The following is an 18,092-nucleotide window of genomic DNA, read 5'->3' on the forward strand; positions in this document are numbered from 1 at the left end:
TTATCTTCATGGACATAAATAATAAAAGTAGATATTTATTTAGTTTGTATTTTAAATATATAATAAAGTAATATTTCTATTAGAAAATATTTTGTATGTGTTAATATTTTATAGAACAGTATGGTAAAATGGTATGGTAAAGTATTTTAAAATCAAATTAAATTATTTCAATTTTATTTACTGTTATAATATTATACTGGTCGCCAGCCAATCGCAGGCCACATATAAACAAACAACCATTCGCAGTCACAGTCACACCTAAGGACAATTTCGAGTCTTTAAATTAATCTCGCACGCATGTTTTTGGAATGTGGAAACCGGAGTGCCAGGAGAAAGCCCACGCAGGCACGGGGAGGACATGCAAACTCCACACAGGCGAGGCCGGATTTGTACTCCGGTCCTCAGAACTGTGAGGCAGATGTGATATTTTTTTAATTATACTATTTTTTCATTTATTTTTACTAATTATTACCAAACATTATACGATTTTAATGATAATTATATTAAATATAAAATTTATTATAGAAATAGTTTTAATAAATAATTTTCATTTCGACATAAAACTAACAGTAATAAATATTAGTACATAGTAAAATGATTTCAAATATTTTATAAATTAAATATTTAATACATCACGTATTATTTATTAACTACATATAATTTTTTAAACTAAAATATTTTCATTTTGATATAATAATATATTTTTGATGAATCTAATACAAAAAGTGAAACACTTTTTTAGTGAAACTATTTAAATACATTTATATGTAATACAAATATTGGAACAATTTAGTTTTCATTGAGGACAAATGAGTTTCACAATTCAGTGAAATAGATTCTTTTCGGGCATTTCACTCGATTAAATTCCATAATTATTTCTTGTTAAAAAGTATTGTGTGACGTCAAATCAGATCTTTGTATACGCGAAGATTTCTGTGGCCTTTGACAGGCGCCGGAGGACCATGCCTGCGCATGCGCACATCCTCAGACGTCATCTGGGGAAAAGCGACGACGAATTAAAGTAAGCTTACCACGGGGAAGTCGTAATTCCTCCCACCGAACACACAAAGAAGCGCTTCTGTTTCTTTTTTTAAATACCACCCAAGCCGGCTGAAGTTATGAGGTAGACGGTCTTGACTGGTAATTACGCTGCCATTTCCTTGGTGAAAATGGAGCGAGAGTTTGAGGACATAGAGTCGGAGGGCCGGTGGCACAAATTGTACATGGTAAGTGGAGTTAGCCGAGGTAGCATGTTGCTAACGTTTAGCCGGGTGTTTTTTTTAGACGTTAAAACCTGAACGTTACATTTTTAATCATTTCGTTTAGTGGCTGTTTGACAAGGTTAATGATCGATAATGCCAGGTTGTCCCCAGATTAAGGTATTTATACAATTCTTTTAATTTAAATTATTTAAAGGAGGAAAGAAGGAAGGAAACACGGATGGTATGGAAAGAGGAAGGATGGAGGAATGGAAGAAAGGTGCTCTCTGCCACTGTTTAAAACCCTAATCCTGGCTTAAAACTCTAACCCAGGCTAGAAACCCGACGTTCTGTTTTACTGTGATACCCCAACACACAGCCTCTAAACCTTATTGATGGACCCTAACCATTGCTTGATACTAACATAATTCAAAAAAGTTCATCTCTTGTATTGAAAGCTAGAATTGAAATTGATGTGGTTTGGAATTTATGTGGTGCTGTGTCGCTGTGCTATGGGAAGGTGTGAGGAACATTCCATTCTTGGAAGGAGGACACGTCAAGCACTCACAAGATTAATCATAATAAAATTAAACCGTTTTAAAGTAAACACCTACTTTTTGGCCTACCCTGGATATGTCAAATGACTTTTATCTCCACCATATGGCTAAATTCAGCACCCAGGATGTTTGGGTTGTACTGACACAACTTTTATAATGCTATAACCACTATCTACTATCATTCTGTATACTTTTACAGACTTCATTTTACAATGTCAATAAATCCATAAATTTTACTGCCATTTTACAGGAAATCCGAAGTCAGTCTCATGAATGCTCCTACAAAGTTGCCAAGTATCCAGAGAACCGCAGCCGCAACAGATACCGAGACGTCAGCCCGTGTACGTCTAGGCCATGCTCGTCTCAAAATGAATGAGAGTCCTGACATTCACTCGCTCCCTCCATCTCCATGCAGTTGACCACAGCCGGGTGAAGCTGAAGAACGCAGACAACGACTATATCAATGCCAGCCTGGTGGTGATGGAAGAAGCGCAGAGACGTTACATATTGACTCAGGCAAGTCCTGGGCTTTGAGCTACTTTGAGCCATTCTGTGCCAATTAAAGCCCAGTTTGTATCGGTTACAGCAATCAAAATATAGTGGTTGACATTGACAGTGGGGTGAGACTACTGCCTTGTTGCACTCCGTTTTTAACTGCAACTTTTGATCGTACATTGAAGAGTCCTTGTTGTGAATGTTGACTGATAAAACAAGGCAAAAATGACATTTCATGTTTTGTTGGAAGTGCCCTCAGCCTGAAACACCAAGTAGCTAGCATGTCTTTGTGTTTGTGTGTATCCGCAGGGTCCCCTCAGGAACACGTGTGGCCACTTCTGGCTCATGATCTGGGAGCAAAAGAGCAAAGCCATCATCATGCTCAACAGGGTCATTGAGAAAGGCTCGGTAAGGATCACGTTTCCACCAAGATGTCTGGCTTGGTACTGTACGGTTCGAAATGGTAAACCCGGGTAACAGTAACAGTATTTAAAAAAAATAACATCATGCGGAGACACCGATTAGCATTCCAGGAGACTCTGGCGAAAGCACACACGGTGAGTTGACAACTTAAACAAAAAAAAAAATTTATGTCATCGATTAATCGAAGTTGACTCAACTATCATCACCCTTAGCATCGACTACAAAAAAAATCTGAAGTCGTTCAATGTCTAGTTTTAGAGATGAGCTTGCGTTCCGTGGAGATTTTGAGATGCAGTAGACTCTACCGTGTCGTCACTCCGCAGTGTTGTGTGCGTCCAGTATATAAGGAAATACTGTCGTACAGCGTTTTATCACCTTCTTTTTTTCTTCTTTGTCCGTCAGGAAAAGTGTGCTCAGTACTGGCCCATGTCCGAGGAGCGTGAGATGGCGTTCAAGGACACACGCTTCCTGGTCACGCTGCTGTCAGAAGACGTCAAGTCTTACTACACCACAAGAGTGCTGGAGCTGCAGAACATGAGCGTAAGTGTTTAATGTTGCCTGTCACCTGTACTTTTATGGCAGTGGTTTGCAAACCTTTTGGATCTCGGCACCCTTTACATGGTAGAAATTCTTCCAAGGACCCAGCAAATTAACGTAACTACTGACGTAAATATTCATGACCCGTTTAATAGAAAGGAACGTAAGTTTGTTATAATTCCTCACGTCCCTGTTTTCCACAATTCACACATCATTCGATAAGACACGAATTGGAATTGTTTGCTCCACGTTCTGCTGAAGTGTCAAGGTCAGCTTAGTACAGAATGCTGCCGTTTTGGTTCTGAACAGTCCCAGCTGCAATGGCGTCCTCACTGGAAATGCCCCCCTGTGCTGCTGCACATATCGCACATGCCAGAAACTGCTACTGTTAGTGGGATAAAGGGCTGCTGCTGATAGATTTTGTCTCGAAGGATGTTTTTCCAAAATTCAAATATCCACCCTAACCCGTTTAGAGCCCCCCCTTTGCACGCCACTGAGCGGAATCACGTCAAATTGTTTTACAAATTATTTGGCGCATCCCCAAGTTGCGGTTTGCTGTGAGAACCACTGCTCAATGGAGCAATTTCCAAATCTGTCCTCACAGACGGGAGAGAAGCAGGAGATCCACCATTTTCACTACACAACGTGGCCCGACTTCGGCGTGCCCGAGTCGCCAGCGTCGTTCCTCAACTTCCTGCTGAAGGTGCGGGAGTCGGGGGCGCTGGGCGCCGACCACGGCCCCGCCGTGGTGCACTGCAGCGCCGGCATCGGACGCTCGGGGACCTTCTCGCTGGTGGACACGTGTCTCATGCTGGTGAGTGCTTTCATTTGCTGGGAAACAAAAAGTTAAACTACCGCAGGTTTACGGAGGCGTCTGTAAAAGGGCAGGCCTTTATTTGTACATTTTATTCAACAATACATTGTTTTATAAATGGACAATTGTATTAGACCACATGTCATAAGGAGAGCATCGAGGATCTTCAAGTGATTTAATGCTGACTCTTTCAATTTTAGGGAGCTCTCAGCGATTACCATTTTTAACAGGAACAAGGTATTTGAAACCTTCTAATAACGTAATGTAATATAACATTCATAGTAATATATATATATATATATATATATATATATATATATATACAGAAATGGAGAAAAGTAGCTTCTAATCTTCCTAAAACATTAACGTACTCAACATTGTGGGGCGATCACATGTCAGAGCAAATTGTCGCAAGCATACCATAAAATCATGTTAAAAACTGCGCAAGGAAGTCGTTTACACTTCCCCGCTGTTAAGAGGCTGTTTATGTGCTTTGGTGCTGCTGTTTTGGTTAGCAACAGGTCAAAAAGACTCAGGAGGTAGTTTTTTTAACAATAGCATTCATGAACCAAGATTTACACGTACTAGCAGTTTTGTTCTTCTGACGGAAAAAAGGGCGGCGTCTATTTGAGGAGGGCATTTATTTTTGGCTCGCAGATGGATACTCTTTACGTGCTTTGGTGCTGCTATTTTGGTTAACAACAAAGTTAAATGGGCTCAGCAGTTAACTCTTAAATGTCCATGTGTGAACATGCAACACTACCCTTTTTTCTCTGATGGTAAAAAAAAAATAAAAAGTAGGCATCTACTTGAGGGAGGTGTTTATTTTTGTCTGACAGATGGACAAAAGGAAAGAGGCGTCGGCGTTGGACATCCGTAGGATCCTGCTGGACATGCGGAAGTACCGCATGGGTCTCATCCAGACGCCAGACCAGCTGCGCTTCTCCTTCGTGGCTGTACTTGAGGGAGCCAAGTGCATCATGGGAGACGCGTCCGTGCAGGTAAACACGCTCACAACGTCTGTCATCGGAACGACAAAACACGGCGGGGACATCTACTTCCCGTCTCGCAGAGTCAGTGGCGGGAGTTGTCCCGGGAAGACCAGGAGTCCACCGCCAACTCGCCGGAGAGATGCAACGGCAGTCAGCGGGCGGGACCACCCGGCGAAGAAGAGTACACTAGACACGACGGCGAGAGGCCAAGCCAGTCGCCGGAGCAGGACAACAGCACCACACAGTCAGTAGTGAACAGCAGTCCATTTTTTTTATTGGGGCCAAAAAATGAATACATTTTTCTGAAGTTTCTGTACATTGGTGACAACATGGACAGAGAGGAGCTAGTTCACAAAAAAACAGTCACAGTTGCCAACTTAACCACTCTTCAGACGACTAGTGACTCTAATTGTTACTAAGAAACAAATCACGAGCGGAATCATTTTCAAAATTTTTTCCAAAAGATTTTTGCATCAAATAAAATTCATAGACGGCCACCTGCGCCTAATTTCAGGCTCTGAAAGCTCTGACGTCTTGAAAACTTACTTCACTAACCTTGCACTGGAAGTCATTCCTAAAATGGTTGACGGAATTGATTCCCAATTGCCAACATGTCGGATGAGTTCATGAATTTAGGTACAAGTTTTTTTTGTAACCATTCACGTCTGATTTCGCAGAAAAAAAGTCTCTTACACCTTGTGTTTTTGGCTTTTCAGAGACGTCTCGTAAAATAATATTTTTGGAGGCGAGGTGGTGTTGAGTTTTTAGAAAAATGTTTGTTTGAGCCAGGCATAAAGACTTCATGCCTCTGGCTAAATTTGAGCCAGGAAAAAACCTGGTTGTCCGTATGACAACAACAGAGGAGCCAAGTGGAAGACAACTGAATGTTGACAAAGTCATAGTTCCCGTTTATACTTTGCCAAAGCAGTGATTAAGCCACATGTTGGAAACTTTTGACCGGAGGTCTGTGCTTCCAAGTCGCAAATATTTGTGGGGTGTCACACTCTTCGATCTATGCAGTTTGGGGGCTCATTTTATGATCAACTGTTGAACATTTAAAATGCTCATTTATTTCGGATTGTGTTTCCATACATATTTTCACAGAGGAAGCATATGTTTTCACATCTATAAAGAATTTCTTTTATTTCTGTCGTTTTTGATGCAAGTTAATCCTGGGGGTAAAACTGTTTCAACAGTTGTTGATCAGGAGAAATACAGCAAATTCCAATAAGGGAAAAACGAAAAGCAAAACTTTTGAGTCATGTCTTTGAAGCCATATTGCCCAGCCCTAATTTTATATATTTTTGGACAGCAAACGACGCAGGGACGACAGTTTCTCCACAGCCCAAAGCCAAAGGACCAATGACACCGACAGGAAGCGGAAAAGGTGATTAAACTACGCCGGAACGCAAATGCTGGCTCATCCTTCACTTCTTAGCATGAGGAAAAGCCTATTGAGCATTTCTTCCCTTTCCTTGAGCTCCATCTTAAGGTCCATGTACAAGTACGTTCTTTATCCTCACTAGCCAGGATATTTTGGACACTAGTAGAATATAGAATAAATGCTCAAGCAACTTTCCTTATAGCTGTTTGAGTATTTATTTGATAGCCGGCTTAAGGTCCATGTGCCAGTAGGACAACTACATGCTACTAGTGAGGCAAAACTGCACACTAGTTGACATCTGTGCACTACTAGTAATGAAGCACTAGATGTTAACTAGTAGCATTTTATGTCACTAGCAATACTAGTAGCAAGCAGTTGTCCTACTAGCAATGACAAAGAGTGTACTAGTACGTGGATATCGAATGAATGCTCAAACGGCTTTCAATACTTTAGCACACACACACACACACACACACACCATTTTCTCTCAATCTGCTGTTTACTCCTCGGATAGTTTGGGCTGCATTTGCTGCTCGTGACCCAACGCCGACAGTTATGGCGCGTTTAAAAATAGCTCCAGATCTCGTACGTCCACTGCGTGTGCTCTGTTTTTTTTTTTATTTTGCTCTGCTGTGCTTTAGTTTTTTGAAATTTGCCAGGCAGCCGTTTGAAATTGTTTTGAATGCGTTGCACGTTTGCATCTAAATCATTTGAGCAATTATTCGATAGGTTGACAATTCAGCGCACTCATAGAATAACTAGGGCGCACTAGTAGAACAACTGTGTCTTACTAGTAACATTATTTCCACAACTATGGAAAGCCGGTCTGAGCATTTATTCGACATCCTTGACATCCAGCTTAAGGTCTGTGTACTAGAAGCTTCTATGTCCTCACGAGCCAGACAATTCAGCGTAGTAATAGAATGACTACGGTGCACTAGTAGAACAATTGTCTTTCTAGTACCACTTTTCCACTACCATGGAAAGCTGTTTGATCTTTTATTCGATATCCTTGTTAAGGTTTGTGTACTAGTTCACTCACTCACTCACCAGTAGTACAATTCATCGCACTAGTAGAACAATTGTCTTACGAGTAAAAAAAATAATAATTCCACTGGTATGGAAAGCTCATTGAGCATTTATTGGATATCCATCTTAAGGTCCTTGCACTAGTATGCACTTTGTCCTCACTAGTAAGAAACTTGGCACACTAGTGAACAACTGTCTTACCAGTGATGTTTTTTTCCCCCACTAGTGCTACTTTAGGCCTACTAGTATGCAATTAAAACTGACTTCTTTACTTCTTTGATACCCTAGTAGGCCCAACTAATAGGCGTGTGTCACATGATAGTAGCCTCCTTGACCCTACTAGTGGCACCAAAATGCCTACTAGTAGTTTAGCCTTCCTCGTAACACGTAGTCATCCTACTAGTGTGCAGAAATGTCATGCAATTGTGGGAAAAAATGTAAGACACAGTCGTTCAACTAGGGCGCTGAATTGTCTTACTCATGAGGACGAAGAGCAAACTAGTATGGAACTAGTAGTATGGATCTTAAGCTGGATATTGAATAAATGCTTAAACAGCTTTACGGAACAGTGAGATTGAGGTAAAAAAAAAAAAAAAAACATTTCAGCGCCATTTCTTCCAGTCGGAACAGTAACATACAAAAATGGGAAAAAAGATAGCTTTTTTCACTTCTATCATCCCAACAAGGTTAACTTAGAAATTGTTGATTTTTCCCAGGAAAATGACATGGAGGAAAAAAGGTAGAAAAAGACATTTTTACGCTTTTCCCCTTAAATAGTTGATCCAGAAATTCCCCCCCCCCCCCCCCTCCCTCAAAAAGTCTGGCATTTGTAAACATTTTCCCCCTGAATCGGTGACATGGGAAAAAACTTTTACACTTCCCCTTAAAGCCAACTTTTTTCTAGACAGTGACATGGGGGAGAGAAAAAAAAAAATTCCGGGACATGGGACTGTCTATTTTTTCTCCAGATTGCTTTTTTATTTTTTTTATTTTTATTTTGTTTTAAAAAAGCCTGCATTTTCCGCCTTTTCTGCCGGGAGGGACAGTGAGTTAGTACAAAACTCTTCTTTCATCCACCAATTGGAATGCATGAGAAAGATCCACAAGATGTCAAAGGGGGGTACACTGCGGTCATCTCCAGCCACGCATTTCTAATTGCTTGCGGTTCATCATTTTATTTATTATGCTATTTGCTTTTGTCTCATGACAGAGCAAAAACCGGGGACTCCTGACTCTGCCCCACCAACCCGAGGCTACGTTCGACGACGACAAAAAAACATCAGCAGGGAAAACACCAACCTCTGTGTACTTCTTCGCCAGCACCTCCTGTTCCTCTTCCTCTCCAAACTGTTTACAGCAGACACTCAAAAAAACAACACACCAGCATTTCTTAAAATGGTTTCATTATTCACAGCTTTTGTCATACACACATTTATACCGACTGAAATAAGAGCTATGCATTGACAAGTTTTAATTTCAAATTATTCAGTTATGTATTTTTTTGGGGGGGAGAAGACCTTTTTGATGAAAATGTTCTATTTTTTTATAAAAAAGTACTTGAAGCAGCAAAGTCAGTGGCATGTACATAGTTCTTTTTTTCCTTATAAAAGTGCGTATAAAATGCATTGTTACACATTTGAACAGAGAATTTCATGGGGAAAAAAAAAAGAAAGGCAATGAATTCTTTCCTCCGTTATCTTCTAATAAAACTGGTATCTAATTTACAGAATATATGGACTTCTGTGTTAAACAATAGATTATGTTGGTAATTGTTTGAAATATCTTGATTCTTCAACTTGTTGTTTTTAAAATGCCAGAGACAACATATATTTTGCTCAAATGTGCTCCCCCTGCAAATTACACAATTCAAAGTGTAGGATGTGTGAAAGTGAAGACGTGAGGGGGCCGTTACGCGCATCGAGTTACGGACATGGTGGAGGCGGGACTGCTGGGAAACACAGCGTGGCGCTGGGCCAAACACTTACAGTTAGGGCCCGAATGAGGTCAACCAAGAGAAACATTCATTCTGGCTCTTGATAATTTTTTATTGAAATATAAAAGAAGGTTACAACAAGTGACTCAGAAGATGGCAGGAGGGATGCCGCTCCCAAATAGCAGACTCCAGGAAATTGGGATCTTCCATTTGGCCTCTCGGTTCTGAAAGAAAGCAGGAAGAACGGACGGTTTGAAGGGGGCACGGATGCTTATAAGATAATGTCATTCAATTTAAAATATAAAAAAAGAAAAACCTAAAACATGTCTGCTATGCATTTATCAGTGTATTTTTTTTCTGACATGCAAATTAGATACAACGTTTGTCATTACAGTGAAACGTAGACGATGTAGTAAACTGCAGTTAAACATGGCATATGGGAATGCTAAATTATGGACTTTTAATAATGACAACATTGTGTCGTCACCCAAAACTTTGGTGTCCTCTTATGGCATCTTGGTGCCAAGAAACTATGTTGAAGTGAGGGGAAGCGCTTCATTTAGTCTAATAAAAGTACATTGTTTTTACATAAATGAGAATAAGTAAATGTATTGAATTTAAAAGTTAAATATAATGAAACTGTACTCAACAAATGTACTTATTAAGACCCAGTTTGAACAGTGAATTCAGTGATTCTTTGGCATACCACTACGGGGCACCCACGTCTCACTAGTGGTACTAGTACAGCAGAATCATTTCTGTAGGTAACGCGAGTAGCGAATCGCTAATATGCGAGGAAACACTCAACACGGTCAGTCGGTAATTATCTACCTTGAATGTTTGTTGCCGGCATAGCGAGATGAACAAATATACATGTACTCGTAGTAAATAACCAATGAAGTGAAATGTACCATTTCCCACGACACACCTGATGATGATAATCTCCCATCACATTGGTTTGGAATGACAGACTTACCGGGTTGTCCAGCAAGTGGAGCCAGTCGTCCAGGTGACTGACCAGCGCCAAGGCGTCCGGCACGTTGTCGCCCTCTGAGCAGAAAACGAGCAGTACGGCCAGCGGAATGTCCTCGGTGCAACTTCAACAGCACCACATTCTTAATATATACATTCCTGCTGAATACATTTATTTTTTATTTTTTTAAATGAACTATAAACGCCCTACCTGTCCATGTAGAGGCCTTTAGTGATGCCTCCGCCGGGAATGTAGAGTCTCGGCTGTTCTGTGCCGGTGTCTAAACGTCCCGGGCAAAGGGGCACCCTCTCCATCTCCTTCCAGCCCAGTTCCTTGAAGGCATCACCACTGCTCTTCAGGAGGCTTAGCGTTATCAAGTACCTTAATGGAGTGCTAAAAACAATACGAATACACAATATCAAACACATAACATCATATAACTTGTATTAACTGTGCAGGGGATTCTTTAAGTAATCTTTAAACATTCTAAACTGCTAGAAAAGTGTAACGAGAAGTAATTAAGTAAAAATATGGTCTTCCCCCACTATATCGTGGTCCATCTTTCACACGGATTTTGAATACGACTAACAAACACTCACCTTACGAACATTTCGGACATACGAACACTAACACAGTGTTAGTTAAACAGTTGTTTTTAAATACTTCCTTCCAGAAGTACAAATTTATAGAGTTGCATGCCGTCAGTGTAGTATCACTTTGTGCCACAACATGCTGGGAAAGCACTGATGTCTACCGAAAGAGATGCAGCGTCATTTCACTGTAATACCGTTCCACATTTTGCCGTTTTTTTAATATACGTTGTTCCCACACAGCAGAGAATATAAGCTTGTGAGTATTGTTAGATGCTGCAGGTGTGTGTTGCTGCTCTGTGTGTGTTAAGTAGCATCTGTTGGAAGGTTTACAATTACCCGAACATCTATGCTAATTTCCGTGAGCCTCTCTACGGTGTTTCATATTCATGTTAGCATTAAGCGAGCAGACTTGGGGTCAGACAAAATTATATGGTTTGGGTGATTTCATTCTCTCAGTAAACTTCAACTGAAAGTGACAAATAAACAGCCTGAAGCAAGCATGCTTGAGCTCTGACTTGCATAAGTGTGTGAGTGAGATTGAGAACAGGTGCTAAGGAATACTGGGGAAAAAAAGTGTGTCTCTATAAGTTCAAGTGTGTTTTATTAAGTTTGAGTTCAAGCTGGTGCGAGGGGTAAAAATATATATAAAAAATGTTTTTATATGGTCTCTGTATTGCAGATTTTGAGCTATTGCGGATATGTCTGGGTCGTATCCGCAACGATAAATGGGGTTTACTGTAATTTATTAGATTCAAATGGCATTAAGATTTATATTGTTGCATTACCCTTGCAGCTGCTGGTCGTCCCTCTGGTAGGCGTGACAGCTGGACAGGACCAGCGTCCGGGAGAAGCCGCTGGCCTTGATCCAGGACAGCAGCAGCCGACGGAAGCGTCTGGATTTGGTCTGCAAGGTGGTAAGAAAAATAACGTCAACTTAGCAATAGCATGCACGAGCATCCAAATACAGTCTTCTTCATCCCAGCTTTTTTCCTCCCTATTCGGGGTCGCCATTTTCGGATGAAGATCCTTGAGTTGAGAGTGCTAGCTATGGTGGCAGCAAATTCACAACAAGCAGCGATTTGGGAGATGGTGAACAAGTCCTCCAAAAAAAAAAAAAGAGGCTAAGTGCTTAATACAAGCTGTTTATTGCCAATCCCAATTGAAGTTTACTGTAAAACTAAACATAACACAAATAGAATTACACATTGTGTACTTCATAAAACCACATTAACTTTGTGTTACAAAAGTCTTGTAGCTTAATGCTAACATACAATGCAAAATGCAATAGATGGGCAAACCAAACTAGCACAGATCTCGCTGTAACTATACACTTTTGAACAACTTCTATTTTGAACACATGCAGACAGCACATAACACTCACAGGCATATATTTTTTATCCTCTGCGAAAAGCGAATAATATGACTGAAGCTTAGTGGCGACAGTCTTCTGTGTTCTATGTGTGGTATGTATATGCATGACCTTACCCATGGTGGCACAAGGCCCATTGAATTATCATGATGTTACAAAGGTTTTGGTTGGGCTGGAACAGTTTAATGGCATTTCTATTCACTTCAATGGTGAAAGATAATTGGAGACACAAGTGCCCAAGAAAGAATTAAACTCGAAAGTCAAGGCACCACTGTATATAGTATGGCTAGGGGGTGATTCCAAACACAGCTAAGGTCGTCGTTGTTGTTGTTGTCAAATGGTTAAGTAAATGTCACCTATCTGTGACGTCAACATGTGATTGCCGTACCTTGACAACTGGTGCCCTGATCTGAAGAACTGCTATCTTGAGCTCAGGTGCTGCGTACACTGTTGACAAGGTGGTGGGGGGAAACATGTTTGTTAATATTAATAGGCACATTTATTATGGACATTTTAAGTATTGGGGTTCCACCTTCTGCGGCCGTGTGCAGCTCCCCCGCGTCTTCCTTGCCGGTGGCGTACGGGTTGTTGCCCGCCATTGGGATGAGGCAGTCCGTGTGCAGGTAGCCCACCCTGGGCAGGTTGAGGGTGGATATGAGGAGGTCCACCGCCAGCTGGCCCACGTTGCCCACCGCCACCACTGGCTGACACAATATTATATACAAGTTAAGAGTCTACAGGGTGAGGGTGAATTTTAATTGGTATATTATGTAATTGGGCAGATGATGTATAAACAGGGTGAGTAGTTTTACTTTATTTTAGTTTTCTGTAGGTAGACGGATATATTGATAGGCTGAGTCGTTTTACTTTCTTCGAATGTTATTCTAGCACTCATTTTAGCTTCGTAATATTGGAGTACATGAGCCGTACTTACCATAACGAGCGTCAAATCCTTAAACACAGGCGGTGAGCTTTGTGAAGTGATAAACATGTTTGTTTTGTTACTATTCTTTACAATTAAAAGCTTTAATCATTCAAAAGTGTCACTTCTGTTTTCATGTGCGGCGCTCTGGGGTCCTTCCGGTCCGGCGTCGACGACTGTTCTCATTGAAGACCCAGAAAGTGCCTGGCGTAAATGCGTGACGAGAATGAGCTTCGAAACATTCTTACGATAGCCAGTAAAAATTAGCACTTGTTTCACATCATATAAGCAAATTTATGTTGTAAAAACAGAATTTTTTTAAAAGCCAGAAGTTTTTAAATACCCCCCCCCCCCCCCCCCCCAGAAAGTATTTTTAGACAGGCACATGTTAGTAGGCCGCACTGTGGCAAAGATTTTACATTCGGTGACGTCAGTATCTCCACTGTAAATACTTTTTTTTAACATACATTGTAAACAAAAACAAAAAAAATGTGAAAACATACAAAATGTTTAAAATGATTTATTTTTGAATCATAAATACACTTGACTACACAAAATATAGATTAGTGCTATCAATCAGTTTTGTGTACTATACATACTATATAAAAGTATAGTTTTTTCTACTATCTATAGTAAAATAACATATGTGCCTTGGCTTAATAAAGGTTGAGAAATGCTGGTCTAATATTCAGCATTTTAATTCATCGGGCATAGATTCTCCTTTAATGGCAGCCAGGGCGTTGTCGACCATCTTCTGCACCATCTTCCTTATGGTGGTGATGGTACTGGTGCCAAAGTGAGGGGTGATCAGCACGTTGGGAAGCCCGAGGAGAGGATGATCCCTAGGTAGAATGGGGGAATGTTATTATATGTAAAACACTTACAACCTCCATTTGAGATGGTGTGGTTAAGAGTTAGAACCTTGGTAGAGGTTCGGGATGAGTCACATCCAGGGCAGCGGCCCGTATGGTCCAGGACTGCAAAGCCTTAACCAACACGTCCTGGTCCACCACCTGACCTGAACAAACAGGGCCACCATCAGAAATGATTTTTTTCCCTTTTTTTTTTTAACAATACAGTAAACTCCCTTTATTGTAAGGGCATAGATTTCAGACCCAACTCATGATAGATGAAAATTCCTGATCTCGAGAGACCAAGTGTTGCTTAGCACCTGTTCTCAACTCGTGTATAACATCACTGAGGAAACAAAAAGACTCTCGCTCACAGTTCTCCAAATAAGAGGTGAAGCGTGCTTGCTTCAAGCTGTTTGTCTCTCCCAATTGAAGTTTACTGTAAAACTGACGCATAAAAATAAAGAGAAGTAAGTATTGTATATTAAAACACCAAAATGTTCAACCAAACCATATAATTTTGTCGAAGTCCAAAGCTCCGCAACTTCTGTCGACATTGTTCCTTGAAACCAAGATGGTGCCAAAGCACTACTTTTGTCTAAATGTAAACTATATACTATGCTATGTGCTATACACAAATATGAGTGGGCGGGGTCTCCCTCCCTACCTCTGCTGATGTTGACCAGCGTGGCGGTGGGCTTCATTAAGGCCAGCTCCTTGGCACCGATGAGGGCGGTGGTCTCGGGCGTCAGGCACACGGCCAGCATCACGAAGTCAGAGCGGCCCAGCAGGTCGGCCAAGTTCTCGCAGTAGCTGGCCCCCAACGCCTGCTCCTCTTCTACACTCCTGAGTGAGACAAATATTTGTGGCAAGGGTGTGTATTTACTCAACTGCAGATGTGGTTGACGCTTGTATTAGAGGGGAGATATCCATATGTTCAAGTTAACGTCCTTCTAAGAACTGAGGTAATTACATTTACTGCGCGTTTTGTTTCCTGATGGAGGTAAAGGAGGCGTCGATTTGAGGGAAATGTTTTTTTAAATTTTTTTTTATGGACCTTCTGTTTCTGTTGTAGTAGAGAATCTTCATGTCAAATCCCTTGGCCCGCTGAGCGATTTTGCACCCAATCTTTCCCATTCCGATGATGCCTAGAGTGGACCCCGACACCTCAACGCTACCTATCCACTGCGGCAACGTGGTGGTCTTGGGGTCCATCATCATTTGATGACCTGCAAAGACACTGCCGTCAGATGTAATTCAAATGATAATACACATACAGACATATGGATATAGTCTATAGTATGACCGTGTCCTTCATAATTGCTCAGTAAGTCGCAGAAATATTAGTCATTCTTTGCAGAGGATAAAGACTATATGCTTGTGAGTATTGTTATATAATCATATAGTAATTTCTGTACATTCTTACATAACTGTAAGCCTCACATACAGTATGTGACTTAATTGCTTCATACTGACTAAGGACTGATTCTCACCTTCAACAATGTTGCGCGCCGACGCGAGAAGGAGCCCCATGGCCATATCCGCCGTGCTGTCACTGACCACCCAAGGCGTGTTGGCCACCTTCAGCCCCAGGCGGGCGATGTAGGGCAGGTCCAGGTGGTCGAAGCCAGCTCCTCCGCTGGCAATCACCTTGAGCGCCGGGAGTGAGCCGAGCAGCGCCGGCGTGGGCTCCGGAAGCTTCATCCACTGAAACAGGGCCTGGATTTTGGGGCCATGGAGGCCCGGGTCATTCAGGAAGTCCTGGTGGTGGACGACGCTGAAGTGCTGCCTCAGTATGTCCATGGCCTGCTCCAGGATGCCATGCTCGCCCACCTCGGAGATCAGAGCCCAAGGTTTGTCGCCGTCCATTGCCTGCAAACAAAAAGAGTGGTAGAAAAGTTTTACATCATTTTTACATCTTTAGCAAATACTGATTTTAGGTTTTTACTTAATCACTTTAATGCTTTTGCCTAATCATCTTTACGTTTTGACTTATGTTTTACATTTGTACTCTTTTTTTAAATTAATAAAACAATTTTTTTTTTTTACATTTTTACTTAAATGTTATATCTTTAATCATGTTTACATTTTGTTTTTCTTTGAAAAACTAATCATTATCCACATCATTTTGATATTTTTATTAAATGACTTTTCTATTTTTCCTTTTTTTTTTTTATTCAATCTTTTTGGTTATTGGTGTTTTTATAGAATGTGTTTTACCTTTTTTTTTTTTTTTTTTTTTTTTTTTTTACCTCCATTTTGGCGAGAGTGAGCCTGGTTTCATGGACAAGGCCATTTTGAAACGGTTTGTTGCTGATGATTTCGGAAGAGTGCAATCGTGGACTGCACCCTATATGTCACAATTTTAACTAAACCTTGATTTAGACAAGTAGTCATTTGAAAGATATGCCTTCTCTATGACAGAAATTGAGTTAGCCAACCCTAGTGCTCACTGGCTCATTGAATTTATCAAACATGTATCATGTGTCATCTCTATATTTCATCCCGCACTCTAAAAATGATGCACGTTTGTGGACAAATGAAGAAAATAAGGCTGGAACAGGTTAATAATTGTGGTTAGATTCAATGTTGGACATTTACCGGTCAAAGCAAGCACACAATGGCCCCCAGTTGAAGGCGGTGAACTTTGAACCACCGGTTTAGTCATCTAGCAATAGTTTTGTGGTTTAAAATATCACGAAAACTGCTGAATTAAATTTTCGCGTGACATTTTAGACATCAAATGTTGTTGAAAAAACATGCCAACTAGTTAAAATGCCCTCTCGTGTCTTTTTGCTAGACACATACATCGAAGTATACTGTATTATTTCTCTCTCGGACAACATTTGCAAATTGACCAACTCACTGCATATCGGTTGAGTAAAAAGAAACAAAAAATTACTATAAAGGAACATTACCTTGTTGTGTTGATGCCTGCCCTTTACTTGAAAGGTCCTCAACACCGTCACTGGTCTCCACAGTCTTCTCCTCACACCGTGGGAAAAGACATTTGCCATGGCGGCTGCTAGGTTAATTTGTCAACAATTAAAAGATCCTGGGTAATATTAAAAATAGTAAACAACAATTACAAATACAGTAGTGCCTGTCGGCATCCTTGTGTTGTAACACCCTGAACCGTTTGGCTCAGCTTTGCAGAGGAGAAAAACAAAAAACAAAAACAAGTCCAACCTGTAACGTGTCAAGACTGTAGAGACAGAAATTGAGCAAGACGGTACTACTTCAAAATTCAGGTTCAATTGAAAGTAAGAAGTAATAAAGCCAACTTTTTTATTTTTTTAAGTTAAAACCAATCGAAATAAACAGAGAAATTGCTATTTAAATCAACTGAATCAACATGAATTACTGTACATACAGTACACTTCCAAACCTGATCTATAATAAACTTCATCTTTTGGAAAAGGTACTTTTTAAAAAATTGTTTGGATACAAAATAAAATCAAATAAATTACATTTTCTGACAGCTGCCTATTTATGAAAATATGACTATGAGGGAACAACAGCGGACCTAAAGCCACTTTCAAGCGACTGCAACAACAAATATTTAAAAATATGTACATAGCATATAAATTGATTGTACTAGCTTTAAACAAGAGAAAGAACATTTTGGACTGATTTTATATCATAATGCGAATATCAATATACATCATGTTGTTAAGATACCTCTGAAACCTTTTAAATTATGAATAGAAATGCATAATATGCAACATGGCTCTAATTAGTCCGTGTACATAAGGCCCTGCATGAGAGCATTTCACCACTAGGTAGCGGTAACACATTGATCTGTGGATTGGAGCCTCGAAAATGGTGCTGACGCGTCATACGATTACAAATAAATTACAAAAAAATAATAATAATATAAATATATTTTAACTTAATTCATTTTACTAGTTTTAATCCAGGGCAGATTTAATTTAACGGGTCCCTGCGAGGAAGCTCAACACGCCACCGCTCAACTTGTCCCCGCTTGAGACTAAAGTCACCTGTAATCCGGTCAAGATCA

At 40.5% G+C, this 18,092-nt stretch overlaps 3 protein-coding genes across 4 annotated transcripts; 1 reads left to right on the top strand and 2 right to left on the bottom strand.

Moving 5' to 3' along the window:
- Nucleotides 1-949: 949 nt before the first annotated feature.
- ptpn2b (protein tyrosine phosphatase non-receptor type 2b) lies at nucleotides 950-9,159 on the top strand. 2 transcript variants are annotated; one of them, XM_061760720.1, is made up of 10 exons: nucleotides 950-1,021; nucleotides 2,007-2,097; nucleotides 2,172-2,272; nucleotides 2,561-2,659; nucleotides 3,077-3,214; nucleotides 3,816-4,025; nucleotides 4,865-5,026; nucleotides 5,098-5,261; nucleotides 6,330-6,404; nucleotides 8,641-9,159. In XM_061760720.1, exons 3-10 carry the CDS (start codon nucleotides 2,237-2,239, stop codon nucleotides 8,660-8,662), a joined length of 906 nt encoding a protein of 301 aa, XP_061616704.1. In that variant the 5' UTR covers nucleotides 950-1,021; nucleotides 2,007-2,097; nucleotides 2,172-2,236; the 3' UTR covers nucleotides 8,663-9,159. The 2 variants fall into 2 exon arrangements, with proteins under 2 accessions (XP_061616704.1, XP_061616703.1); XM_061760719.1 differs by lacking the exon at nucleotides 950-1,021 and adding an exon at nucleotides 1,028-1,226.
- A 291-nt stretch (nucleotides 9,160-9,450) lies between these two features.
- On the bottom strand, nucleotides 9,451-13,410 carry psmg2 (proteasome (prosome, macropain) assembly chaperone 2). Its single transcript, XM_061760751.1, has 7 exons — nucleotides 13,233-13,410; nucleotides 12,831-13,002; nucleotides 12,687-12,745; nucleotides 11,715-11,833; nucleotides 10,547-10,729; nucleotides 10,340-10,460; nucleotides 9,451-9,587 (listed from the first exon to the last, which is right to left on the bottom strand). Exons 1-7 carry the CDS (start codon nucleotides 13,287-13,289, stop codon nucleotides 9,510-9,512), a joined length of 789 nt encoding a protein of 262 aa, XP_061616735.1. The 5' UTR covers nucleotides 13,290-13,410; the 3' UTR covers nucleotides 9,451-9,509.
- A 314-nt stretch (nucleotides 13,411-13,724) lies between these two features.
- On the bottom strand, nucleotides 13,725-17,281 carry zgc:136493 (uncharacterized protein LOC692276 homolog). Its single transcript, XM_061760735.1, has 6 exons — nucleotides 16,990-17,281; nucleotides 15,565-15,943; nucleotides 15,129-15,300; nucleotides 14,739-14,917; nucleotides 14,142-14,238; nucleotides 13,725-14,062 (listed from the first exon to the last, which is right to left on the bottom strand). The coding sequence occupies exons 1-6, from the start codon at nucleotides 17,086-17,088 to the stop codon at nucleotides 13,909-13,911; spliced, it is 1,080 nt and encodes a 359-aa protein (XP_061616719.1). The 5' UTR covers nucleotides 17,089-17,281; the 3' UTR covers nucleotides 13,725-13,908.
- Between the last annotated feature and the right edge of the window lie 811 nt (nucleotides 17,282-18,092).

Source organism: Phyllopteryx taeniolatus, chromosome 21, assembly GCF_024500385.1.
Source record: "Phyllopteryx taeniolatus isolate TA_2022b chromosome 21, UOR_Ptae_1.2, whole genome shotgun sequence".
Classification (NCBI taxonomy): Eukaryota; Metazoa; Chordata; class Actinopteri; order Syngnathiformes; family Syngnathidae; genus Phyllopteryx; species Phyllopteryx taeniolatus.

What these genes read in the sequence shown, in the direction of transcription:
- zgc:136493 (XM_061760735.1), bottom strand. Translation starts at nt 17,088, where the DNA reads ATGGCAAATGTCTTTTCCCACGGTGTGAGGAGAAGACTGTGGAGACCA. An exon ending in TACTACAACAGAAACAGAAG is followed by an intron (nt 14,918 to 15,128) that starts GTCCATAAAAAA and finishes TGTCTCACTCAG; the next exon opens with GAGTGTAGAAGAGGAGCAGG. An exon ending in CATCCCGAACCTCTACCAAG is followed by an intron (nt 14,063 to 14,141) that starts GTTCTAACTCTT and finishes CATTCTACCTAG; the next exon opens with GGATCATCCTCTCCTCGGGC.
- ptpn2b (XM_061760719.1), top strand. Translation starts at nt 1,170, where the DNA reads ATGGAGCGAGAGTTTGAGGACATAGAGTCGGAGGGCCGGTGGCACAAA. An exon ending in GGTGGCACAAATTGTACATG is followed by an intron (nt 1,227 to 2,006) that starts GTAAGTGGAGTT and finishes GCCATTTTACAG; the next exon opens with GAAATCCGAAGTCAGTCTCA. An exon ending in ATACCGAGACGTCAGCCCGT is followed by an intron (nt 2,098 to 2,171) that starts GTACGTCTAGGC and finishes ATCTCCATGCAG; the next exon opens with TTGACCACAGCCGGGTGAAG.
- psmg2 (XM_061760751.1), bottom strand. Translation starts at nt 13,289, where the DNA reads ATGTTTATCACTTCACAAAGCTCACCGCCTGTGTTTAAGGATTTGACG. An exon ending in GCTGCACACGGCCGCAGAAG is followed by an intron (nt 12,746 to 12,830) that starts GTGGAACCCCAA and finishes CCTTGTCAACAG; the next exon opens with TGTACGCAGCACCTGAGCTC. An exon ending in TCAGGGCACCAGTTGTCAAG is followed by an intron (nt 11,834 to 12,686) that starts GTACGGCAATCA and finishes ACCACCTTGCAG; the next exon opens with ACCAAATCCAGACGCTTCCG.